General features: G+C 52.7%; 1 protein-coding gene across 1 annotated transcript in view; it reads left to right on the top strand.

Moving 5' to 3' along the window:
- The first annotated feature begins 11,675 nt into the window (after positions 1-11,675).
- The window catches only part of AMBP (alpha-1-microglobulin/bikunin precursor), a 36,256-nt gene continuing 22,181 nt past the window's right edge, over positions 11,676-25,750 (top strand). Inside the window, exons 1-6 of the mRNA XM_054007956.1 lie at positions 11,676-11,885; positions 15,091-15,233; positions 16,385-16,461; positions 17,208-17,321; positions 17,836-17,937; positions 22,298-22,335. Coding sequence (XP_053863931.1) covers positions 11,766-11,885; positions 15,091-15,233; positions 16,385-16,461; positions 17,208-17,321; positions 17,836-17,937; positions 22,298-22,335 — 594 coding nt within the window. The 5' untranslated portion in view covers positions 11,676-11,765. The remainder of the gene's footprint in view (positions 11,886-15,090; positions 15,234-16,384; positions 16,462-17,207; positions 17,322-17,835; positions 17,938-22,297; positions 22,336-25,750) is intronic.

Raw genomic sequence — 25,750 nt, 5'->3', positions numbered from 1 at the left:
AAAGTTATTTACTTATTCCCATAAAAAAAAACTAGGGGTCATCAAATGAAATTAATAGGCAGCAGGTTTAAAACAAATAAAAGGAAGTTCTTCTTCACGCAGCGCACAGTCAACTTGTGGAACTCCTTACCTGAGGAGGTTGTGAAGGCTAGGACTATAACAGCGTTTAAAAGAGAACTGGATAAATTCATGGTGGTTAAGTCCATTAATGGCTATTAGCCAGGATGGGTAAGGAATGGTGTCCCTAGCCTCTGTTTGTCAGAGGGTGGAGATGGATGGCAGGAGAGAGATCACTTGATCATTGCCTGTTAGGTTCACTCCCTCTGGGGCACCTGGCATTGGCCACTGTCGGTAGACAGAATACTGGGCTAGACGGACCTTTGGTCTGACCCGGTATGGCCTTTCTTATGTTCTTATGTAAGAGTGCACTTTGCTGAGGCCAGAGTGTTACATTGTGTTATTTTACACACAGAGATTGACTGGTTTACGGAGGAGGGCTATTGATTCGGGGGGCTGCATCTCTGTATTGTAAGGCAAACAAAATCAATCCTGGTTTTCACAAAATAAAACTTTATTGTGCAGTACTAACAAAGGCTGGTGGTTCGGAGCTGCATGCCAGGTCAGTGTCCTGTATTCGCAGCAATTCTCCTTATAGGGATGAGTGGAAGGACGTAGATGGCCCCATGAAGAAAGCTTTGCTGTCCACACATTGTATTGGCTCTGCAACGTTTCTCTTAGGGTGCTGCATTCCCTAAAGCATCAGTTTGTGTTGCCTGAGGATATCTTGTTGCATTCGTCAGAACTTCTGTCTTTCATCTCAGTCCATTGTCCCACCATTCCCAGGTCTCACGGGCTCCAGAGTCAGCAGCCTGAACCAGTTCTGAGTACGTCTCCTCTTGTCCATTTCTAATTTCCTCCTTATAGTGATAAGACTCTCAGCAGGTGTACAAGGGACAGGTCTCCAGAATACCCCAGACAAGGCACTGTTACACAGCCAGACTGAGCCATTGTTAAATTTTAGGCGTTAGAGACAGATGCTGGCAGATATATCCCTCATGAGAGTATCAAAGGCCCAGAGAAGGCTGCTACTGGGAGGGCTCATGATCACCCAAGGACATCCACTGCTGGCTTCTTCACAGTGAAGATGCTCCCAAGAGCAGTGTGTCTCCCCTCAGGGCCACTCTCACCAGGGCAAGAGCCTCCTCAGCTTCAGCGCTTCCTGGGTCTGACCTTGGAGCATTCAGCCCCCTGTTCACACTGTGAGCTCCCTGCAGCGAGTCCACCTGGATGGGACCAAGGGGCCCTGCACCCCAGCTCCCCAGTCAGCAGTGTCTCAGCCAATGGAATCAAACAGAAGGTTTATTAGTTGAAGGAAACACAGCATAGAACAAATCTTATTAGCACAGAAAGCAGGAAGTTACAGCAAAGTCCATGGGGGGGATGGGGGGATCCAGAGCCCGGGGCTCTCCCTTCCCCCCTCACCCCCCCCATAGAGTCCCAAACCAGGAGACTGACTCCTTCTAGTGGCCCAGCCTCAGTCATGCCCAGCAGCCCCATCTCCAGGTCACTTGGTCTCTTTGTTCTCTAACACCTTCGGCTGGTTCTTTGCATTTGCAGAGGATGGGCTCCGGCCATCAGTTGCCAGGCAACCGTGTCAGTCATTTGTGCCCAGGCAGACATTCAGCAGTCACATCTGCCCTCTAGGGTGTCTCTGTAATGATCACACACCCTTATCCCACCACCTAGATACTTGAATGATACATAGGGGAAACTGAGGCACACACAATATTCAGAGAAAACATTAAGAACATTCCCACTTCGCCACACCTAGCAAGGCAGAAAAAACAAGCTGCTGTACTTAGAAATGTCCAGGCAAAGATCAGACACTACCTGCTTCATAAGTTTGGTGAAATGGTCCCTGAGGGCTGGAAAGTGGAGAGCCCCTGTACCTACCATATAGTGAGGTAATCTGTCCAAATCAACCTCCTACCTGATCTAGCAACACACAATTTCTACGTCTTTCCTCACTCTAACCACAGCATGCAAGTAATGTGTTTTGGGCTTGAAAACCTGCATCCAGATTACAATGCGTTTTCTGCAGACTCATGTAGTTTGAATGCTCAGTTATTGGTTTGTGTGTAGCTTACAAATCAATGCCAGTGGGTGTTTGGTTGGCTTGCAATGGGTTTCATTGTATGTGGTTACAGTCAAGCATTGCCTGAAAACATATGTACCTTGAATGCAAGTAAAAGTATTGGGCAAAAGTATTTATTTGGGAATGCTTCTGGCTCTTTTCTCCTTTTTTTCCCCTCTAGTACGGCCAGTCTATACGCTTAAAATACCCTGGATATGTGGGGTTGGCAATCACGCTAATTCAACATCCTGCTGCCCCCTGCAGGCTCTGTTGCAGCAGCCTCAGCAGAGACAGGAGAGGGAATGAGGCAGGAGAACAGAGGTGTTATAGAATCATAGAATAGCAGGGTTGGAAGGGACCTCAAGAGGTCATCTAGTCCAACCCCCTGCTCAAAGCAGGACCAATTCCCAGCTAAATCATCCCAGCCAGGGCTTTGTCAAGCCGGGCCTTAAAAACCTCTAAGGAAGGAGATTCCACCAACTATCTAGGTCAGTGGTTCTCAAACTAGGGCTGCCGCTTGTTCAGGGAAAGCCCCTGGCGGTAGCCAGTGCATCCCTTGGCCCGCACCGCTTCCTGCAGCTCCCATTGGCCTGGAGCGGCGAACCACGGCCACTGGGAGCTGCGATCGGCTGAACCTGCGGACGCGGCAGGTAAACAAACTGGCCCAGCCTGCCAGGGGCTTTCCCTGAACAAGTGGCGGCCCTAGTTTGAGAACCACTGATCTAGGTAACCCATTCCAGTGCTTCACCACCCTCCTAGTGAAAACGTTTTTCCTAATATCCAACCTAAACCTCCCCAACTGCAACTTGAGACCATTATTCCTTGTTCTGTCATCTGCCACCACTGAGAACAGTCTAGATCCATCCTCTTTGGAACCCCCTTTCAGGTAGTTGAAAGCAGCTATCAAATCCCCCCTCATTCTTCTCTTCTGCAGACTAAATAATCCCTCTACCTCTCTTCATAAGTCATATGCTTCAGCCCCCTAATCATTTTTGTGTCTCAACACCTGCCTTGGCCAGCGAGGCCTGGAGGCTCAGTCTTCCACATTGTGATGTTCCCCTGGTGTTATCTGGACCGATGATCTGCTAGGTCAGAGATCGGCAACCTATGGCACACGTGCCAAAGACGGCACGTGAGACGATTTTTAATGGCACACTGCGGCTGCCACTGGCCCCGCTCAGCCCGCTGCCGAACCCCAGCAATGGGCTGAGTGGGGCCCGTTCTTCTCCGCCCCCCGCCTACCGCTCTCTCTGGCGAGGGCAGGGGGCAGAAGCAAGCTTGGTCCTGCTGCTGTAGGGCAGCCTCCACTGGCAGCCAAGCTTCCCTCTCCCCTGCCTCTTCCCCCAGCGTGTTGTGTCGTGCTCCGCCTCCTCTCCCCCCTGCCGCCGATGGCCCTTGCGAGGGAGGGGAGAAGAGGAGCCCTCGCTGCTCAGACTGGGAAGGAGGCGGAGAAGAGGCAGGAGTGGGGCCTTGGGGAAGAGGGGTGGAATCAGGGTGTAACACTCCAGCCCCCTGCCGTGAGCTGCTCAGGGCAGGGGGCTGGGAGCACCCCCCTGATCCCAGCCCACCCCCAGCCCTCTGCCCTGACCCCTGCACCCCCCTCACACCCCATCCCCCTGCACCCCCCCACATCCCCAGCCCTGACTCTGGCACCCCCCACACATACCCAGCCCCCCCACACCCCATGCTCTGACTCCTGCACCCTCTTCACACACACCCTGCCCTGACTCCTGCACTCCCCACACATCCCCAGCCCCCCCCACCCCATGCCCTGACTCTTGCACCCCCCACATCCCCACCCTGAGCACCAAACGGGAGCTCCTGCACCCCCCCCAATTCCCACCTGCACCCCTTGCACCAAATGGGAGCTGCCTAAGTAAGCGCTCCACACCCAAACCTCCTGCCCCAATCCTGAGCCTCCTCCCTCATTCTAGCTCCTGGCCAGACCCTGCACCCGAACCCCCAGCCTGTTCCTTCACCCCCAGCCCTGTGCTCAGTGCACCTCCACACTCAGCTCAGTGCAGAGAGAGAGGAAGAGAATGGGCCAGAAACAGGGAGAAGGTAGGTACCCACTCTATGTGGGAAGGGCCGGGACCCTAGACCGGCAGCGGGCTGAGTGGGGCCAGCAGCCGGGACCCTGGCTGGCAGGAGCCAGCGGACAGAACCCCAGATCGGCAGCTGGCTGAGTGGGGCCAGCAGCCGGGACCCTGGCTGGCAGGAGCCAGCGGACGGAACCCCAGACCGGCAGCTGGCTGAGTGGGGCCGGCAACCAGGACCCTGGCTGGCAGGAGCCAGCGGACGGAACCCCAGACCGGTCTGGGGTCCCGGCACCCGGCCCCGCTCAGCCTGCTACCGGTCTGAGGTTCTGGCTGCCGGCCCCTTGCCAGCCAGGGTCCCGGCCACAGGCCCCGCTCAGCCCGCTGCCGGCCTAGGTGAATGGAACCCCAGGCCAGCAGTGGGCTGAGCAGGCCAGCGGCATAAGATCAGCATTTTAATTTAATTTTAAATGAAGCTTCTTTAACATTTTGAAAACCTTGTTTACTTTAAATACAACAGTAGTTTAGTTATACAATATATAGACTTATAGAGAGAGACCTTCTAAAAAACGTTAAAATGTATTACCAGCACGTGAAACTTTAAATTAAAGTGAATAAATGAAGACTCGGCACACCACTTCTGAAAGGTTGCCGACCCCTGTGCTAGGTCACTCCAGTCCTTGACTCTGGGAATCAGCCCTACCCTGCTCCCACTCCTGGGCTGTTCACGCACAGCCTCTGGCATGTAAGCTGCTCCCAGCTACATGAGTGAGCACTTTTGGCCAGCCGCTGCTTGGATTGTGCAACTGAATGACACTAGCCAATATCTCCGGCCCCAGACACAACCCAAGGAACCTCCATCTTGTAGTGTCCAGTTATGCCTGCTGGACGCTGCAAGCTTATAGGAGTTCATCAATTTAACAAAGAAAATTGATATGTACCAGGCTTGTTATCCCAAGGGGAGTCTCTGACATTTTTCAGACCAAACGCACTGCTTCAGGTAGAATAAAAAAACGAATTTATTAACTACAAAAGATAGATTTTAAGTGATTATAAGTCAAAGCACAAGAAGTCAGATTTGGTCAATGAAATAAAAGCAAAACGCATTCTAAGTTGATCTAACACTTTCAGTGCCCTTACAAACTTAGATGCTTCTCACCCTCCAGCCAGGCTCTCCCCTTTGATCAGCGCTTCAGTCACTTGGTGGTGATGTCTGTAGATGGAAGTGGAAGAGAGAGGAAGAGAATGGCAAACGTCTCTCCCTTTTATCATCTTCTTTCTTCCCTCTTGGATTGCCCTCCCCCGCTTCAGAGTCAGGTGAGCATTACCTCATCGTAGTCCCAAACTGATCAAGGGAAGGAGGATGAATCACTCGAGAGTCCAACAGATCCTTTGCTGCCTAGGCCAGTGTCCTTTGTTCCTGTGAGGCTGGGCTGGGTTTGTCCCATACATGCCCTGATGAGGTGTGAACTGCCTCTCTGCTCCTGGAGAATTTTTGCCTGGGCTTGTTTTAAGCCATGAGGACATATTTTCAGACTCATAGCTATATACATGAAATTACAACAACAACTATATACATGAAATTACTATAACAATGCTCAGTGCATCATGAGCCTTCCGAAGACACACGAAATGTCCAAACTTGCATTGGAATCCACACAATTATATTATAAGGATGAACATGGGGGTGCAGGGTGTTCCCCCAAGGTACAGAGAATCACACACATATTTTCAGCAAGGCCATTTTCCTGTCTGTAACCCCAGCCCTATGTGCAGTGAGATGTTCAGCAGCCAGGGTGCCTCATTGCCGGGGGTGTCTCCCTCTGCCTGGGGGCACCTACAGTACAGGCTATATCTCTGCCCACAGAAAGCTACAGCACCCAGCATTCTATCTGGGACTAGCCCCTGCAGTGCCTGAGCACAAGTGTGACAGAGCCGTGACCCACCTCCTGATCTCTGAAAAATGGAGGGTGCTAATGGATGGAATCTGGGCCCAGCATCATTTACACTAATGTCAGGATGGCTCATGTGGCTGCACCTGCATCCTTCCTTGTAGCCTGCAAGGCCACAGTCCTCTGGTGGAGGAAAATAGAAAGGAGCATGAACTCTGGCAACTCAAGTGGAAGAGAATAATGAGGTGGTCAAAACAGAATTTGAAGAGCAACCAGCCAAGGACACAAAAAACTAACAGCAAAATTTTTTAAGTACATCAGAAGCAGGAAACCTGCTGAACAACCAGTGGGACCACTGGACAATCGAGGTGCTAAAGGGGCACTCAGGGAAGACAAGGCCATTGCAGAGAAGCTGAATAAATTCTTGACATTGCTCTTCGTTGCAGAGAATGTGAGGGAGATTCCTACACCTGAGCCATTCTTTTTAGGTGACAAATCTGAGGAACTGTCCCAGATTGACGTGTTGATAGAGGTTGTTTGGGAACAAATTGATAAATTAAACAGTAATAAGTCACCAGGACCAGATGGTATTCATCCAAGAGCTCTGAAGGAATTCAAATATGAAACTACAGAACTACCAACTGAGGTATGGAACCTATTGCTTAAATCAGCTTCTGTACCGGATGACTGGACGGTAGCTAATGTAATGCTGGTTTTGTAAAGGACTCCCAAGGCAATCCCGGCAATTACAGAGTGGTAAGTATAACTTCAGAACCAGTCAAATTGGTTGAAACTCTAGTAAAGAATGGAATTATCAGACACAGAGATGAACATGCTGTGTTGGTGAAGAGTCAACAGTGCTTTTGTAATGGGAAACCACGCCCCCCCAATCTATTAGAATTCTTTGAGGGGATCAATAGGCATGTGGAGAAGGGTAATCCAGTGCATATAGTGTACTTGGACTTTCAGAAAGCCTTTGACAAGGTCCCCCATCAAAGCCAGGGGCGGAGAACTTTTTTTGGTATCAGGGGCCATTGACCCACCGAAAAAATCAATGGTGGGCCACACACGTTCAACTCAACTGCCCAGGGGTGCAGAGGCCCCGAGCCTCGGTGTCATCGTCCCCCTCCCTCCCCCTGTGGGGCTGGAGTCGCAAGTGCTAGCTTGCCCCACTGTGGGGGGAAGCCCCAAGCTTCTGTGCCCTCGCCCCCGGTGGGTGAGTTGAACATGTGTGACCCGCAGGCCGGATGAAAATGAGCAAGGGGCCAGATCCAGCCTGTGGGTCGTAGGTTCCCCACCCCTGCTCTAAGCAAAGTAAGCAATCATGGGATGAGAAGGAAGGTCCTCTGCTGGATCAGTAACTGGTTAAAAGAGAGGAAACAAAGGGTAGGAATAAATGGCCAGTTTTCAAAGTGGAAAGAGGTAAATAGTAGGTCCCACAAAGATCTGGACTGGGACAGTCAACCGATTCATAAATGATCTGGAAAAAGGGGTAAACAATGAGATGGCAAAGTTGGCAGATGATATAAAGTTACTCAAGATAGTTAAGTCCAAAGCAGACTATGAAGAGTCACAAAACTGGGTGAATGAGCAACTATACATATAAAATGATGGGGTCTAAATTAGCTGTTATCATTCATGAAAGAGATTTTGGAGACATTGTGGATAATTTTCTGAAAACAATCACCCAATGTGCAGCAGCAGTCGAAAAAGCTAACAGAATGTTAGGAACCTTAGGAAAGGGGTAGATAATAAAACAGAAAATGTCATAATTCCACAATATAAATCCATGGTATAACCACATCTTGAATACTTCATGCAGATGTTGTTGCCCCATCTCAAAAAAGATATATTGGAACTGGAAAAGATACAGACAAGGGCAACAAAAATGACCAGGAGTATAGAACTGCTTCCATATGAGGAGAGATTAATGAGACTGGAACTATTCAGCTTGGAAAAAAGACGACTAAGAGAGGATATGATGAAGATCTATAAAATTGTGACTGGAGAAAATGAATAATGTAGGGTTATTTTCCCCTTCACATAACACAAGAACCAGGGGTCAGCCAATGAAATTAATAGGCAATAGGTTTAAAACTAACATAAGCAAAGTATTTCTTCACACAACGCAGTCAACCTGTAGAACTCATTGCCATGGGACATTGTGAAGGCCAAAAGTATAACTGGGTTCAAAAAAGAACTAGATAAATTCATGGAGGATAGGTCCAGCAATGGCAATTAGCCAAGATGGTCAGGAACGCAACCCCATCCTCTGGGTGCACTCCTAGCCTCTGACTGCCAGAAGTTGGGAATGAATGACAGGGGATGGATCACTCACTGATTGCCATGCTCCTGGTTACTCCCTCTTGGGCACCTGACACCAGCCACTGTCAGAAGACAGGATACTGGGCTAGATGGACCATTGGTCTGACCCAGTCTGGCCGTTCTTAGGTTCTATTCCCACTCCAGGTTCATGACCGTTTAGGCCGCTTTTGGGGATGCTACCCTTTGGGTCAGATGCTGAACCAAGCTGTTGTTTGCCAGTGGGTGTCCATGTGGAAGTTAAAACCCCAAGTGCTTACTGAGGTGGCTCACCAATATTTCCCCTCTAATACACCCGTTCCACAGCTTTGTGCCAGCTATTATTGTGCAGACCCTGGTAGCTCCATTTCACTACAGGCATTGAGCTCTAGTTTTTGTAGAACATCTCTGGATTCCTCAAGTATAACAGACTCCAAACAAGGTCCGTTCAAAATGACACATGGAAGTACAGGCTCCAGCCTATCTCCTAGGCCTCCATCGAGGCTGAATTGGTCCATGCATCAGGACAGAGCTCATCTGGGAGTGGCCAGGCAGTTGCCCACCATTACAAGCAGCCAGTTGTTAAAACAGTGCTTAGGAGAGAAGCTCCCAAATGTTTGTGGCTGTCTTCATAGACCTCAGTATCATGTCACTGCAACCTCTCTCTGCTGACACTCACTCGCAGGCATGCTGTTGTTCTGGACCACTCTTGGCAACACAGAAATTTATATGCCCAGCTTTATTGGCCAGTGACATGCACCCAGGTGTGGGAAGCTAGTGCCTCTCCCACACAGCTCCACACTTGAGAAAGAGAGTGGAAGATCTTGCACTAGCAAATGGCATCCTAGGTGAAGGCTGAAGTCAGTGTTTAGTTAAACATTCCTTCAGCTTTAAAAATTGAAGGTGTTCTCAGTTACAAAGATGAGGGAGTAAAGTCAGCTGGTATCTCATGCCTCTCTCGGGCAAAACACCCATTGGCTTGGGTTCCAGAAGAAGATATTGGAAAATTCTGCAGGGGTGGGGGAAAAGGGCAGGATGGAGTTTGCAGCCAGCTTATTTGGTTCTGCTCCTTTATTTGCAAATATTAGGTTAAACCCCTTGATTTTAAACTTTTGTTTTGTTTTGTTTTGTTTTGTCCTTTGCTCTGTTTGCAGTTTCCCTCTCACTGTTTGGTTTAGTTAATCAGTCTTTGAAGACAAACAGTCATGGGGAACAGCAAGGGGAACATGAAGCCAACCTGGCCTTGCATGGCTGATCTGGATTAAACCCTTTTCATTACTACTATCGGACAGTGAAAGAGCCTCTGTGGGGCTGGAGGTTAATGGTTCATTGTCAGTGGCTAAGATTCATCGCGGTGTGGCCATGCTGACAGCGAGTTAATTATGGCTGATGGTTACATGATGGCTTCCAGAAGAGATTGAAGTGGGAACTGATGCAAACACAATATTTGTCGCAACCTCTGATTCTATCTATGGAGGAGGAAACAGGAAGTTCGGCCATTTGTTGATTGCAGTAACCCATCAAATCCAATCTAAGTATAGATACAATCAGGGAGCTACACATGGAAAACATTGTCTTTCTTTCCATTCTCTATGGCTTCTAAGTAATCAAGGGAGAGAAGGCGTCTTCTGTGATGATTCCTTTGTTCACTGGCTGGTGGGTTAGTCCTAGAGAAGGCAAGTCTTACAGTTAAACATCAGGATGGAGGATTAAAAGACCTGGGATCTGTTCCTGGCTCTGTCACAGACTCACTCTGTGACTTTAGGCAGATCACTTCACTACTCTGTGCCTCAGTTTCCCCATCTGAAAAGTGGGCACAATGCTGCTTCCCTGCTGTTATAACATACAGAGCCACAGGCCTTCTTAAACAATGGGCTTTTATTTGGGAGCCATGAGCCACAAACAAAACAAGTGAGCTCCTGACTTTGTTCCTGGAGACCCCTCACTTTCCTGGACCCTTAGCACAGCACCGAGGCGTGAGTGGCTGAATGGCATTGCTGCAAGCATGTCTCACTGCACCTACATCACAGCGCAGGAGGAGGCTTCCGTCATCCCCATCAGAGGGGGTGTGTAGGGCTCAGCTGGAAGGTGCTAGACCAGGGGTCGGCAACCTTTCAGAAGTGCTGTGCTGAGTCTTCATTTATTCACTCTAATTTAAGGTTTCGCGTGCCAGTCATACATTTTAACGTTTTTAGAAAGTCTCTTTCTATAAGTCTATAATATATAACTAAACTATTGTTGTATGTAAAGTAAATAAGGTTTTTAAAATGTTTAAGAATCTTCATTTAAAATTAAATTAAAATGCAGAGCCCCCTGGACCGGTGGCCAGGACCCGGGCAGTGTGAGTGCCACTGAAAATCAGCTCGTGTGCCGCCTTCGGCACTCGTGCCATAGGTTGCCTACCCCTGTGCTAGAAAAACGCAGTGTTATTTGACCAGCCTTTTAGCTCAGCACTTGTGAACATATATTCTGTCTCAGGGCACAAACAAAAATAGCACCAAGGTTTCTCCTCCGAGTCTTTAGTGGACAGAGGTTCAAATCACCAAAATACAACTTAGTTCAACATGCTTCTCAGTCTGGGAGAGAAGCCCAGGGCTGGACTGAGGTGCACTGGCAGAGCTGCATGTGGAGATCCCAGGGCTGGATCAGCCATGGTGGTGGCAGGGGGGCAGGCTGTGGGTCAGGACTGAGGGGCATTGGCAGAGCTGCATGTGGAGATCCCAGGGCTGGATCAGCCATGGTGGTGGCAGGGGGGCAGGCTGGGGTCAGGACTGAGGTGCACTGGCAGAGCTGCATGTGGAGATCCCAGGGCTGGATCAGCCATGGTGGTGGCAGGGGGGCAGGCTGGGGGTCAGGACTGAGGGGCATTGGCAGAGCTGGGCATGGAGAGATCCCAGGGCTGAACAAAGGGCACAGGCAGAGCTGTGAGGAGCAAGCTTTGTTCTATCCAGGACTATCAGTCCCTCATTTTCAAGACACTTGAATTCACACAAAGCTATTTGACAGTGGCTGCTGCTAACAACATCTAAAATGCTGCTGGTTGTTGGGTTAACCCTGTTGCTGCTTTGCCAGGGAAAGAAGCTCGTTTCTGTTTTGCAGCAAAATAGCCCACCAAACAATGTGAATGGGTCAGCCACCTGAAAGGCACAAGCAGTGCTGTGGCGCCTCACAGAAGCTTGGTCCAGAAGTCTCCATTTCCCCGAGCCTGCACTGTCTGGATCCATCAGGGCTGCGCTCTCTGTTTGATTGGCTGCCTGGGATGTACTCCGACATGCTCTGCCCACCCACGGCCATTCACCTCTTGCCGTGGCCAGGGGTTTGGAGTTCACATTGTGCAACATCCACGTTCCAGGGCTGAGTCTGTCCATTCTGAAGCTGAGGGGCACAACCGACCTCGGAGCCATGAAGTTCCAGGAGTTCTTCTTCCTTCTCTTTCTTGCCAATCTGCCCACAGCCAGAGGGAGCCCGACTGGGAGCCAAGCCCAGGATATCCAAGTGCAGGAGAATTTCGACCCCGAACGGGTAACAACTGTCTAGCTCTTACATTAACTTTCAGGGGCAGATTAGAAAAGTGAAGTGTGTTTTGTCTCTAAAAATGTCAATATTTTCAATCATTGTCTCAGGTCCTCTTCCAACAAGAGCAGGGCCAGAGCTGGAAGGGTCTCGCTCTGATCCACATCAATTAGAGGGATACAGAGCTGGGGTGCTAGTGTGGGTGCTCCTGTGATGAATGTGTATTGGGATAGGTGCTGCATCTCACTGCGGACACCCTGATAGGAAGGGCTTAAGTGTGTGCAGAGGGGGAAGTGAATGAGTGAGTCTGTGTGATATAACAGATATGAACAATGCACCTTTCCCATGTAGGGTGCCCATGTGCATGCCTGGGGGGGCTGTAGGATTTGTATCAGACAGGGAACAATTTGTTATGTGGAAAAGAATCAGCATACATTGCAGTGGGCGCAACCAGTCAAGGGAATCTGAGGGGAAACTATGTTGTGGGCAGAGCTGCCAGACTCTGGAGCCAAGTGGTTCCCCGTCAGATTTCTTTTAAGTGGCATTTAATAGACAACACTTTTCAAAGGCCACCCTGAGAAGGACTCAGACTGCTTGCCAGGCTGAGATGGGGTGTGGATTTCAGGGTGTCTACACTGTACCAGTGCAGCGCGGGTGGGGAAGAGAGCTCTCCGTTGGCACAGCAGAACCACCTCCATGAGCGGCAGAAGCCGGGTTGGCAGGAAAAGCTCCCTCCAACATAGCGCTGTGCACATGAATGCTTATGTCGTGTAACTTATGTCATTTGGGGGGTGGAATATTCACACCCTTGAGCGACATAAGTTTTGCTGACACAGGCTGTAGTGTAGTCATAACCTATGTATCTATCTAGGCCAGTGCTCCCCAAACTTTTTACCTCATGCCCCCCCTTGCCCCTGTATGTGCCCCTCCCCCTAGAACCAGGGCCGGGAGTGGGGCTGCAGCTCCAGGAGCAGGGGGGACATGGATGGGGTAAGGAGGCCAAGGCTGGGGCCTCGGCCGGGGGTGGGGCCAGGAGTGGGACACGGGGCCTCAGCCAGGGGTGGGGCCAGGTGCCCTGAGCACGGTGCTGGCAGCTAGGGCCCCGGGCACAGGGTCAGGAGTGGAGGCCCGGGCGTGGGGCAAGCAGCCAAGGCTGGGGCCAGGAGCGGAGCTGGGTGGCACTCCCTCCCCTCCTCCCATGGGGCTGACTAGGGTTACCATTCGTCCGGATTTACCCGGACATGTCCTCCTTTTTGTGCTAAAAATAGCATCCGGGGGGAATTTGTAAAGCACTCACAATGTCCGGGATTTCCCCCCTCCCCTGGCAGAGCGAGCGAGCGGCTGGGAGGGCTGCAGGAAAGTCCCGGGCTGGAGCAGCTGTAGAGGAGCTCCACCCTGCATTCTGAGCAAGTGTATCAGCACAAAGTGCAGCCCTCCCCTTTTGCAACTGGGAGCGGTTTCTGCCATGCAGCGTAGCAAAACGGGAGCGAGAGTGCTTTGTGCTGATACAAGGGCAGCTCTCCCCTGCAGCCCGGTCCGGCAGCACTGTGCAGGGCCAGGGAACGGGTTGTGTGTTGCGCTGGGGAGCGCAGCCACGTGTCCGGCTCGCACAGAGCCCAACACCTTGTTCTGAGCAGCAGGGTAAGGGGGCCAGGGGGCAGGAGAAGGGGCAGGGAGGTTCTGGAGGGGGCAGTCAAGAAACGGGGGGGGGGGGGCTTTTTGGGGGGAGTGGAGAAAGTTTTGGGCAGTCAGGGTACAGGTAGGGGGTAGGGTCCTGGGGGGCAGTTTGGGGGGGGTCTTAGGAGGGGGCAGTTAGGGGACAAGGAACAGGGAGGCTTAGGTAGGGGGTGGAGTTCTGGAGGGCAGTTAGGAGCAGGGGTCCCAGGAGGGGGCAGTCAGGGGACAAGGAGCGGGGGGGTGGGGGGCTGGGAGTTCTGGGGGGGCTGTCAGGGGGCAGGAGTGGGGAGAGGGATCGGAGCAGTCAGGGGACAGGGAGCAGAGGGGTTTAGATGGGTTGGGAGTTCTGGGGGGGGCTGTCAGGGGGCAGGAGTGCGGAGAGGGATCGGAGCAGTCAGGGGACAGGGAGCAGAGGGGTTTAGATGGGTTGGGAGTTCTGGGGGGGGGGCTGTCAGGGGGTGGGGAGTGGTTGGATGGGGCGTGGGAGTCCCAGGGGTCTGTCTGGGGGTGGGGGTGTGGATAAGGGTTGGGGCAGTCAGGGGACAAGAGGCAGGGAGGCTTAGATAGGGAGTGGAGTCCTGGGGGGCAGTTAGGGGCAGGGGTCCCAGGAGGGGGCAGTCAGGGGACAAGGAACGGGGGGAGGGTTGGGGGTTCTGGGGGGGCAGGAAGTGGGAGGGGCAGGGGCGGGGCTAGGGCGGGGCTCCTCCCATCCTCTTTTTTGCTTGCTGAAATATGGTAACCCTAGGGCTGACCCAGGCCCCAGCTGCGCCCCTCCCCAAATGTTCTTCTGCCCTCCCCCCGGGGGCATGCCCCACAGTCTGGGGACCTCTGATCAAGGCTTTGTACTGTGCATTAACTACTTCGTCTCTTCTGCTTTCTTCAGCCTTGGCACAAGCTGTTGGTCAGAGACATGGCTATAGGGCTGGCCCAGTGGTGCAATATGCAGCTATGTGAGAAGAAGGGTTTGGAGCTTGAGCCCAGCAGGGAAGGAACAGCTAGCGTTCAGCAGCAGCTGTCCCTGCTGCCCCACAAGCAGAGTCAGGAGGCCGTGGGTCTGACACTAAGTTGGGAGGGCAAGTAGAAGTGCATTAGCCAGATGTTTCTGGACAACCCACAGCGAAATAGTTAATGATGTTAACATTTAAATTGCAATCATTAGATTTTGGAATTCATATACCTTGGAGATGTATGGGGTAGCTCACCCCTCTTAGCATTATCATTGGTGCAGGCTGGCTCAGGCCTGGTTCACACTCACAGAGCTTGCTGTGCAGCCCGAAGACCTGGGACCTGCTCCTGAAAAGCCTAGAACCCCGCTGAAGTCTGTGGGATTTGTAGGGGCTCAGTCCCAGACCTATTTGGGCACCTGAGCTGACCCTTGGTGCCCCACAAGATCAGGCTCATCAGTATTTTGCAATGAGAGTTTAAACTCTGCAGAAAACCCTGAAAATTCCCCAAATCCTCAGCAGAGCTGGAATGTCCCTGGCCTGCCTGTGGCGCAGGGTGGGGCACTCACCGGCTGGGCTTTCCTTTCTCCTAGGTATATGGGAAGTGGTATGACATTGCCACTGGCACAACATGCAAATGGATGAAGCAATACAAGGATAAATTCAACATGGGCACGCTGGTGCTGGCACCAGGGCTGACCAGTAATCAGATCAGCACCACCAGCACCAGACTCAGGTAGGTGTTACCCGAAACACAGGAACACAACTTGGATGTACTGTGCACCCAGGAGACTCAGAGCTGCAGCTCCCTTCAGAGGGCCTGATTTTCAGAGCTACTGCCCCCTGCAGGTCCCACTGGCTTCAGTTGGACGGTCCTGAAAATCAGACCCATTGCAATTATAATGTGGAGATATACCTATCTTGTAGAACTGGAAGGGACCCTGAAAAGTTATTGAGTCCAGCCCCCTGCCTTCACCAGCAGGACCAAGTACTGATTTTGCCCCAGATCCCTAAGTGGCCTCTTCAAGGATTGAACTCATAATTCTGGGTTTAGCAGGCTAATGCTCAAACCACTAAGCTATCCCACCCCCCCAGTTCAGTATTGCAGGGGGTCTGCTTACATACCGCCTGCTGCAATGCTGGACACAGCACTCCCCCATCTGTGCCTGAGATTAACCAGCTACAAAAGGGGGGTATCGCTAGACAGCTTGTTCATGAAACCCTTTGAGATCTGGGGGTGAAATGAGAGGAGAGTCTGGGCACAGCGGGAAGGAGCTAAAGGAGAAATTAATTCTGAATCCCAGGCATCTCTTGGTTGGAATTGCAACCTGGAAGGAGGGAATGAATTTCAATGGAAATACAGACCTTCAGAACCTACCCACGTGATTAAGGGACCCCCTGAACAGACACACAAGTTGATTGCAGACCCGTTATCTACTCCAGCTGAGGAGCAAGTCTAGCTTTGACTAATGCTGATGTGACTGGAGGTGCCTGGGACCTTTTGACTTGGCAGCATCAAAAGATGTTTACATGGGCTCCTCCCTGCTTCCAGCACCAAAGCCTAAAAAGCCTTAAAATGACAGTACAAAATAAAAGGAGGCAAAACTGCTTGGTACTGTCCCACTATACTAGTCATGCAGGGTCAAATCCTGCTCCTTCCTCCTCATCTGTGGATGCCCAGGTCCACCAGATTCATTGGGGCCAAAAGTGGGGGGGAGTTGGAGGTCTCTTGTGATGGGTGCTGGGGTGAGGGCAGGGCCAATGGATCCACAGCCCTAGGGGCCTACAGTGCATCACTTGGCAGTGACTAAAGAACTCTGATGGCCCGTGGTTGCAGTGGGACTGGGAATAGCTGCAGTTATTAGAGGTTTTCTCTCTCCTTCCCAGGCAAGGTGTCTGCACGCAGGTTTCTGGAGAGTACCAAAAAACCGACATACCTGGAAAATACACCTACTATAACCCTAGTAAGTGTGGGAAGGACAACTTTGGTTTTCTCCTAGAGCTGCATGTACTTAGAACCATTGGATGCAGAACTTGATGTGAAAAGAGAAGGGACGACAGCCCAGCAAGGAGTAAGGCGGGGATGAAACGAAGGGAAGCAAAATGCAACCAGCTACCTGGGATGGAAATCTAGTAGAGACTGTGAAACAGTCTCCCAATGGGCGTGGTAGAAGCTCCGTGGCTTAGGACATTTAAATCCAGGCTTTGGGATAAAGGTCTGAAGAAAGTAGTTCAGTGGCCAATCCTGTTCCAGATCTCTTCCTCCTCTAACTTTGAAGATCCCCCAACAGCAGTCGTAAATAAAAGTCCTGTCAGTTTCTCTTTTGAATCAGTTTAAGTTGTTTGTTTATTATCGCCCAGTGTTTTTAACTCTCTTAGATGCAGTGAAGTTACCTGGGTATAAAATGAGCAGTGAATCATGGCCAGTGAAATCAGGTCACGTGCAGCGCACACACTGTGGGGTAGCCTTGGGGCCCTGCACGGATGGTACATCTCCCTGCAGTGAGGCCACGTTAGCTCAAACTGGCGCTACTTCAAAGCCACCACGGTTTAGGCAGAAGCAGCCAGGTTCAGCAAATAGCACAGGCTAGGACCCTGGCCCAGCTGCCACATTTCATCCAGCCCATTTTCAAAGGGCAGATTATCCCCTTTTCACATCCGTTTAGAGAAGTGCCCACTGGCGACTGTGTGTGTATTTCCTTTTCTGCAGGCTGGGACGTGACCATCGACTCCTATGTGGTGCACACCAACTATGAGGAATACTCCATCATTCTAATGCAGAAGAAAAGTAGCTTTGGACTGACCATTACAGCCAAACTCTATGGTACGTGTCTGTGACCAGGGCATCTGGCTGTGGCATTCGCAAAGTGCTCAGGCCCCTGCATCCATCACGGGGTGACAGTGAGGCTGTTGCCCTGGTGCTGTATGATCTGAGCTGTGTGGGGCTCAACACCTGTTCCAAACTGGAGAGTCTGGACCAGCCCAACTTTGGTCACAAGAGGCCTGAGACCCCACACAATTATCCCCCCAATTGGGGGTCATTTGATCTGGCTTTGGCAGGGTCTGCTCAGGAGAGGCCCAGGGCTGGGGTGTCAAGGTTTGTGTCTCATCAGGATTGAGGTGAAATACAAATATTAGTCCTTACAAGTACTTGGCCGCTGCTGGGGACAGGCTGATGGAGCAAAGATCTGACCTGGTACCTAAATGGGGGAAGCTTGCTCAGAGTGGGCCTGCCTTGAGCTGCAGGAGCTTTGTGGGAGGGATGTGGGGGTGGGATTTCAGACCCCTCCCAACCCAGACACCACTCACACACCTGTTGAAGTTTGGGTTCTCTCCAGGCAGGAGCCCGGAGCTGCGAGAAGACCTTATTGTGGATTTCAGGCAGTTTGCTCAGGAGATGGGGATTCCTGAGGACTCCATCTTCATCATGATTAACAAAGGTAACCCAGCTATGATCAGAGTGTCACTGCAGGGCCCCCCTCCTCCCCTTGGCCTCAGGCACCTCCATGGTCTGTATGTTCTGTGACTCGCCCACTCTTTCCAGACCACACTGTCCGCTCTAGCCCGACAGCAGGGAGGGAGAATGCAGCATGTCTGTGTGACGGGTTCCCCCTGGGATGCCACCTGGAACTGGCGTACCACTGAGTCTGCCTGACCCACAAGCCTGGGCTCCCTTTACACTGTGACAGGCCCTCAAGCCCCCTCCAACACACATACAGGTAGGGACACACCCAGCTGCAGCTACACACACATGCTGAGATCTAGGGATTCTCTGCATGGGAAGGCTCAGCTAAGGCACCTCACAGTTCCTCAGGTATGCACCTCCCCCCCCCTTTGGAGTGTAAACCCAAAATTATATCATCTTACGCTGCACAGGGAACTGTACAGCACAAGCTTATGAAATTCGCCCCCTCCCTCGATGTGGAGGAAGATATGCAGCAGCTTACTGGCCCCAGTTTTGAGTCCCATACACTGTTTTTAGACAAAACAAAAACAAGTTTATTAACTACAAAAGATAGATTTTAAGTGATAGCAATCAGATCAAAGCAGATTACCTAGCAAATAAACTAAAACACAATCTAAGCCTAATATACTAAAGACACTGGATGTGAGTAGCAAATTCTCACCCTAAGTTTTGTTTTAGGCAGTTTGTAGAGATTCTTGAGGGCAAGCTGCACTTGTTTGAGCTTAAATTTCCAGGTATTCTTTTCACAGGCTAGAAACCCCTCTAGCCTGGGTTCAGCCCTTCTCCCCTAGTCTAGTCTTCGTTTCTCAGGTGTTTCCAGCAATCTTCTTGGGCGGGGAGTCAGTGGAGAACCACAATTGTGTCACTCCCCTGCCTTAAATAGCTTTTGTATATGGCGGGAACCTTTTGTCTCCTCTCTTAGTTCCCACACCTGGTCAGTGGAAAAACAGTACCAGGTGATTTGGTCACATGCCCCTGTAGGGACACAGCAGCCATGACTTGTAGGCTGTTTGTAGCATCCTCAGGAAGGCCCCCAGGAAGGCTCCCTGGTGGGAGATTAGCATCTTCTAAGACCTTCTGTTTTCCCTAATGGCCCTTCCCAGCCAGCCATCTAGACTGATTGCATTCTGTCTAGTGGGCATTCCCCAGATGTAAACACATTTGTAATAGATGCATAGACAATATTCCTAACTTCAGATACCGAAATGATACATGCATACAAATAGGATAATCATATTCAGTAAATCATAAACTTTCCAATGATATCTCACATGCCTTATCTTGCAAAAAATACATCATAATTATGCCAAAATCATATCATAATAATATTACTATGAAGAATAAGGGGTGTAGTGCCACAGGTAGGTTGGAAGAGCAGAGAAGAGAAGTCATCCAGGGGCTTGAAGGGATGGACAAGAGGTAGGAAAGCGGGAGAAAGGAAGAGAGATCTGTGGTGAGTAAGAAGTAGCAGAGAGGAGCTGTGTGGAGACAAGGTGACTGGGCCGTCTCTGAATGGATCAGGCTCCCAGGCCCCACGCACCTTCAGCTACAGTCCAGAACAGAGCCGCATGATGGGCTCACAGGTGGCCGGATGCTGTGATGATGGGCACGGGTTAGTTAGACAGCTGCAGGCCTCCAGGAGGCTTAGGCATAGTGCACCCCCAAGCAGCATCATTTCCCACTCTTGTGTAGAATGGGAACCCTTGTCACCATTCCCAGCCCTGACGTGTCACTAGCACCCTCACTCGGCTGCTGGATCATTGCCCCACACATGCTGCCCAGCTCCTGAATGCCAGGAGTCCCCCGGGAGGGAGGGGGAGTTCCTCCCACTCCTCCCACTTGCACTCCCTACCAGTGAGGTTGCATGCGTTTCCACTGACGAGTTAGACGGAATCCCCTCCATGAGCTCATGTGCTAGTTGGCCGGAGAGGTCCCTGGTGAGTGACAGTCCACCCACACCCCACCCTGTTCAGCTCACTGCAGCAGCAGCTCTGCTGAGCCCCCCTGGTGGAGAAGGAAGAGGGCAAGAACCAGGGGCTGTACCAGGGCAGCTCGCCACCACGGAGTGCACAGTCCGGGGAGGGGGAGTGCCTGGGGAGAGCAGCACGAGGCTACAGTGGGGGAAGCTGTTGCAGAGTGTGATGAAAGGCTTCTGCAGAGAGACGCCCGAGACCAGGCAGCTGCCCTAGGCAGGGAGCCTGGGAGGAGGAAGAGAAACCTGGGGTTGGGACTTGGATTTTGAGTTTTATTTGTAGTTTATTTCATATGAATTAACCCAGTCCCCAAGGAGGAGTCCTTCTGGCCAAGGGAAAGCCTGAGGGACGTTTTATTTGAACACTCCAAGAGGGGAAACTGAGGCTGACTATCTGTAGTGTGATCCTAGGCCCCAAGGGGGTGCATGGGCTGTGGCATTGGAAGGGCTGAACTAGGACACACAGTCACTCTGCATTTGAATCACTTGATGGGGAGCTCCCTATGGACACAGGAGGTAACTGCCCTGCCCTGCCCTGCCCTGCTTGGCACTGGGGAGGCCCAGCTGGAGTGCTGTGTGCGGTTCTGGGCGCCGCACTTTAGGAAAGATGTGGACAAATTGGAGGGAGGCCAGAGGAGAGGAACAAAAATGATTAAAGGTCTAGAAAACCTGACCTGTGAGGAAAGGTTCAGAAAACTGGGCCTGCTTAGTCGTGAGAAATGAACACTGAGAGGGGATCTGACAAGAGGCTTCAGACATGTTAAGGGCTGTTATAAAGATCACAGTGTCCACGAAGGCAGGACAAGAAGGAATGGGGGTAATCTGCAGCAAAGGAGATTTAGGCTGGCTGTTAGGACAGTGAAGCACTAGAATAGGTTAGTGAGGGAGGTTGCGGAATCCCTGTTGTGACGGGTTGGATCACAGAAACCCCCTTGGGAACTGCCAACTCATGTGCCAAGACTACTTCTGCCCCTGCTTTCCCTGCCAGCCTGGGACTCCAGCACCCTGTCTTGTTGAACCAGACATGCCAGTCCGCTCCAACACAGACCCAGGGTCTGAACCACGTGCCCCAAAGCTGCAGACTTAACTGAAAGCAGCCCACAGAAGTGTTCCTGTCTTTAACACTCAGATGCCCAACTCCCAATGGGGTCTAATCCCAAATAAATCCATTCTACCCCGTATAAAGCTTATAGAGGGTAAACTCATAAACTCATAAATTGTTCTATAACACTGATAGAGAGATATGCACATCTGTTTGCCCCCCCCCCCAGGTATTAATACATACTCTGAGTTAATTAACAAGTAAAAAGTGATTTTATTAAATACAGAAAGTAGGATCTAAGTGGTTCCAAATAGTAGCAGACAGAACAAAGTGAATTACCAAGCAAAATAAAATAGAACATGCAAGTCTATATCTAAGAAACTGAATACAGACAAAAACCTCACCCAGTAAGCTTCCTTTTACAGACTAGTCTCCTAGTCTGGGTCCAGCAATCACTCACACCCCCTGTAGGGACTGTCCTTTGTTCCAGTTTCTTTCAGGTCTCCTTGGGAGTGGGGAGGCTCTCTCTTTAGCCAGCTGAAGACCACATGGAGGGGTCTCCCACAGGCTTAAATAGACTATCTCTTGTGGGTGGAGACTCCACTCCTCTCTCCTATGCAAAGTCCAGCTCTAAGACAGAGTTTTGGAGTCACATGGGCAAGTCACATGTCCATGCATGACTCCGTTTTTACCAGCCAAGCCACATTCCTGGGAAGGCTCTGATGTGGATTGGCATCTTCAAGTTCATTGTTGGCTTAAGTGGTTTTTGATTGGGCACTTAATTTGCACTTTTCTCAAGAAGCCGACCAAATGCTCTAGCCTTTCTGTTCATGTGCACTATAGGGACACAGATACGCTGCATGGCCCATGAGAGCCTTACCAGCCTATTCTCTAGCAATGCCTGGTACTACAGCCTGAGGCTGCCTTCACTTCTGTCACATAGGTCTTGGGGTGGTGGGAGAGAATCCAAGGGCCCAACCAGCTGCACTTGCCCATTCCTCCTGCCCTCACTCCGCCCGCTCTTGCCCGTGCCAGTTCCATGTAGTTCAGATCAGCCCCCACGAAGGGGCCATGCAGATAGCATGGAAGAGTGGTGGGATTCCTAAGCTTCACTCTGCATGCAGACCTGGGGGGAGCGTGGGGCCTCCTGGAAGTCAGTAGAGTTTATCCCTGTAGACAGAGTGCACATGTGTCTGGCGATGATAGAGGTAAACTGGACAGAGTTGGGCAGGCCCGTTAGGAGCTGCCTCTCTCCACCAACAGCTTCCATCTCCTATCTCCCATCCTACTAATGCTCTCCTGTCCTGTCCCTTGGTGCAGGTGAATGTGTTCCTAGCGAGACCCAACCTGAACCCAAGGTGAGTCGATGGGGCTGGATGGAACCTCACAAGCTGAATTTCCTGGGTCTGCAGAGAGTTGTGCTGGAGCGTTAGGCGTCCCTCCAGAAAGTGCAGTCTGGAACTCCACGTTCGTTGTGGGATCCAGGCGGCTGGATTAAGGGGGCGCGTGCTGCTCAGGCTGGCAGCTCTTCAGAAGGGCCCAGCCTGGCTTTCTCAGCCACCTTGGGAGATGGCCCTTCACCAGCGCTCATGTCTCTTGATGTGCTTGTGTCTATGATGACAGTAGACTTGTAAGGAGCCTAGGGTTCAGTAGAACAAAATGGGCGCAAGGCAGCAGCGGCTCCAGGCACCAGAGCAGCAAGCGCATGCCTGGGGCGGCAAACCACGGGGGGCACCCTGCTGGTCCCTGGGAGGGCGACAGTCAGGCAGCCTTCGGCGGCGTGCCTGCGGGAGGTCTGCCAGTCCCGCGGCTTCGGCGGCAATTCAGCGGCGGGTACGCCGAATCCGCGGAACCGGTGGACCTCCCGCAGGCACGCCGCCGAAGGCAGCCTGCCTGCCGTGCTTGGGGCAGCAAAAAAGCTAGAGCCGCCCCTGGTGCAAGGGGTTAGCTTCTAAGCCGAGGAAAGACCCCATGAAGACGCCGCTTTGTTACATTTGATTTTACTTTAATGTTCCATGTTTGGTGCAAGTAGCCAGTTCTGGAGCCCCCTGTCCACCTGTGTGCCCCACCTGGACTCAGAGGGACCCCCTTTGAAGAGGGAGAAGGCATGTCAGTATCTGTGGCCTGTTTATACCTTAGAGCCAAGCCCTCCGCTGGGTAAATTGGTGCCAATTGGTGCCAACAGCCCTTTAATTAGTCTCAGATGTAGTGGAGGTTATTTGTGAGACACTTGGTCACTAGGAAGTGGTCTGAGACCACCAAACTCATGGCATACAGGGGCTATCAAATGGCCAATAACTTTTAGGTGACGAAGAGGCGAAAAGCCTCATGTCCCATTACCTGTCCCAGAAGTCCAGCTCCTGCCAAAAAGCAGGATGACCTAACATACGTTTTCACACAACACATACTTAGTCTGTGGAACTCACTGCTACAAGATATCACAGAGGCCAAGAGCAGAGCCAAACTTCACTGACTGGCACTGTGACTCCAGGTCATGCCACTTGGCTTGCGGGTCCTCAAATGGGGCACCCAGTGCAAGCTGCAGCTTTTGTTCTTGCCCCCCTCCCCCCGGCCAGCCCTGGCAGTCCGTTCCTAGGGGTGCACATACTTCTTTGCCTGATGGACGACAGCTGCTTGCTTCGTTACTGACTGCGCTGTTCGGGTTTGCTGGAGGAAGAAGCTCAGTGGGTATCTCTGTGCAGCACAGTAGCTGTGCTAGCACTGCTCACGCTGAAATAGCAGGATGGCCACTGTGACACGGATGGACTAGCCGCTTGAGTACAGTCCGATGCGCTACCCGGGTATGTACTTGAGCAGCCAGCTGGAGCCCACCTGCCACAAGCAGAGATAGTGCTATACATCTACCCGAGCTGGGACTACACCCCCCAGCTGTCCCTCCCTCCCCCCGCTGGTACATCTACCCGAGCTGGGACTACACCCCCCAGCTGTCCCTCCCTCCCCCCGCTGGTACATCTACCCGAGCTGGGACTACACCCCCCAGCTGTCCCTCCCTCCCCCCGCTGGTACATCTACCCGAGCTGGGACTACACCCCCCAGCTGTCCCTCCCTCCCCCCGCTGGTACATCTACCCGAGCTGGGACTACACCCCCCAGCTGTCCCTCCCTCCCCCCGCTGGTACATCTACCCGAGCTGGGACTACACCCCCCAGCTGTCCCTCCCTCCCCCCGCTGGTACATCTACCCGAGCTGGGACTACACCCCCCAGCTGTCCCTCCCTCCCCCCGCTGGTACATCTACCCGAGCTGGGACTACACCCCCCAGCTGTCCCTCCCTCCCCCCGCTGGTACATCTACCCGAGCTGGGACTACACCCCCCAGCTGTCCCTCCCTCCCCCCGCTGGTACATCTACCCGAGCTGGGACTACACCCCCCAGCTGTCCCTCCCTCCCCCCGCTGGTACATCTACCCGAGCTGGGACTACACCCCCCAGCTGTCCCTCCCTCCCCCCCCGGTACATCTACCCGAGCTGGGACTACACCCCCCAGCTGTCCCTCCCTCCCCCCGCTGGTACATCTACCCGAGCTGGGACTACACCCCCCAGCTGTCCCTCCCTCCCCCCGCTGGTACATCTACCCGAGCTGGGACTACACCCCCCAGCTGTCCCTCCCTCCCCCCGCTGGTACATCTACCCGAGCTGGGACTACACCCCCCAGCTGTCCCTCCCTCCCCCCGCTGGTACATCTACCCGAGCTGGGACTACACCCCCCAGCTGTCCCTCCCTTCCCCCCGCTGGTACATCTACCCGAGCTGGGACTACACCCCCCAGCTCTCCCTCCCTCCCCCCGCTGGTACATCTACCCGAGCTGGGACTACACCCCCCAGCTCTCCCTCCCTCCCCCCGCTGGTACATCTACCCGAGCTGGGACTACACCCCCCAGCTGTCCCTCCCTTCCCCCGCTGGTACATCTACCCGAGCTGGGACTACACCCCCCAGCTGTCCCTCCCTCCCCCGCTGGTACATCTACCCGAGCTGGGACTACACCCCCCAGCTGTCCCTCCCTTCCCCCCGCTGGTACATCTACCCGAGCTGGGACTACACCCCCAGCTCTCCCTCCCTCCCCCCGCTGGTACATCTACCCGAGCTGGGACTACACCCCCCAGCTCTCCCTCCCTCCCCCCGCTGGTACATCTACCCGAGCTGGGACTACACCCCCCAGCTGTCCCTCCCTTCCCCCGCTGGTACATCTACCCGAGCTGGGACTACACCCCCCAGCTCTCCCTCCCTCCCCCCGCTGGTACATCTACCCGAGCTGGGACTGACACCCCCCAGCTCTCCCTCCCTCCCCCCGCTGGTACATCTACCCGAGCTGGGACTGACACCCCCCAGCTGTCCCTCCCTCCCCCCGCTGGTACATCTACCCGAGCTGGGACTACACCCCCAGCTCTCCCTCCCTCCCCCCGCTGGTACATCTACCCGAGCTGGGACTACACCCCCCAGCTCTCCCTCCCTCCCCCCGCTGGTACATCTACCCGAGCTGGGACTACACCCCCCAGCTCTCCCTCCCTCCCCCCGCTGGTACATCTACCCGAGCTGGGACTACACCCCCCAGCTCTCCCTCCCTCCCCCCGCTGGTACATCTACCCGAGCTGGGACTACACCCCCCAGCTCTCCCTCCCTCCCCCCGCTGGTACATCTACCCGAGCTGGGACTACACCCCCCAGCTCTCCCTCCCTCCCCCCCGCTGGTACATCTACCCGAGCTGGGACTACACCCCCCAGCTCTCCCTCCCTCCCCCCGCTGGTACATCTACCCA

Source organism: Malaclemys terrapin, chromosome 17, assembly GCF_027887155.1.
Source record: "Malaclemys terrapin pileata isolate rMalTer1 chromosome 17, rMalTer1.hap1, whole genome shotgun sequence".
Classification (NCBI taxonomy): Eukaryota; Metazoa; Chordata; order Testudines; family Emydidae; genus Malaclemys; species Malaclemys terrapin.
Note: the sequence above shows the minus strand (reverse complement) of the source record. Positions and strands in the feature narration are given on the sequence as shown.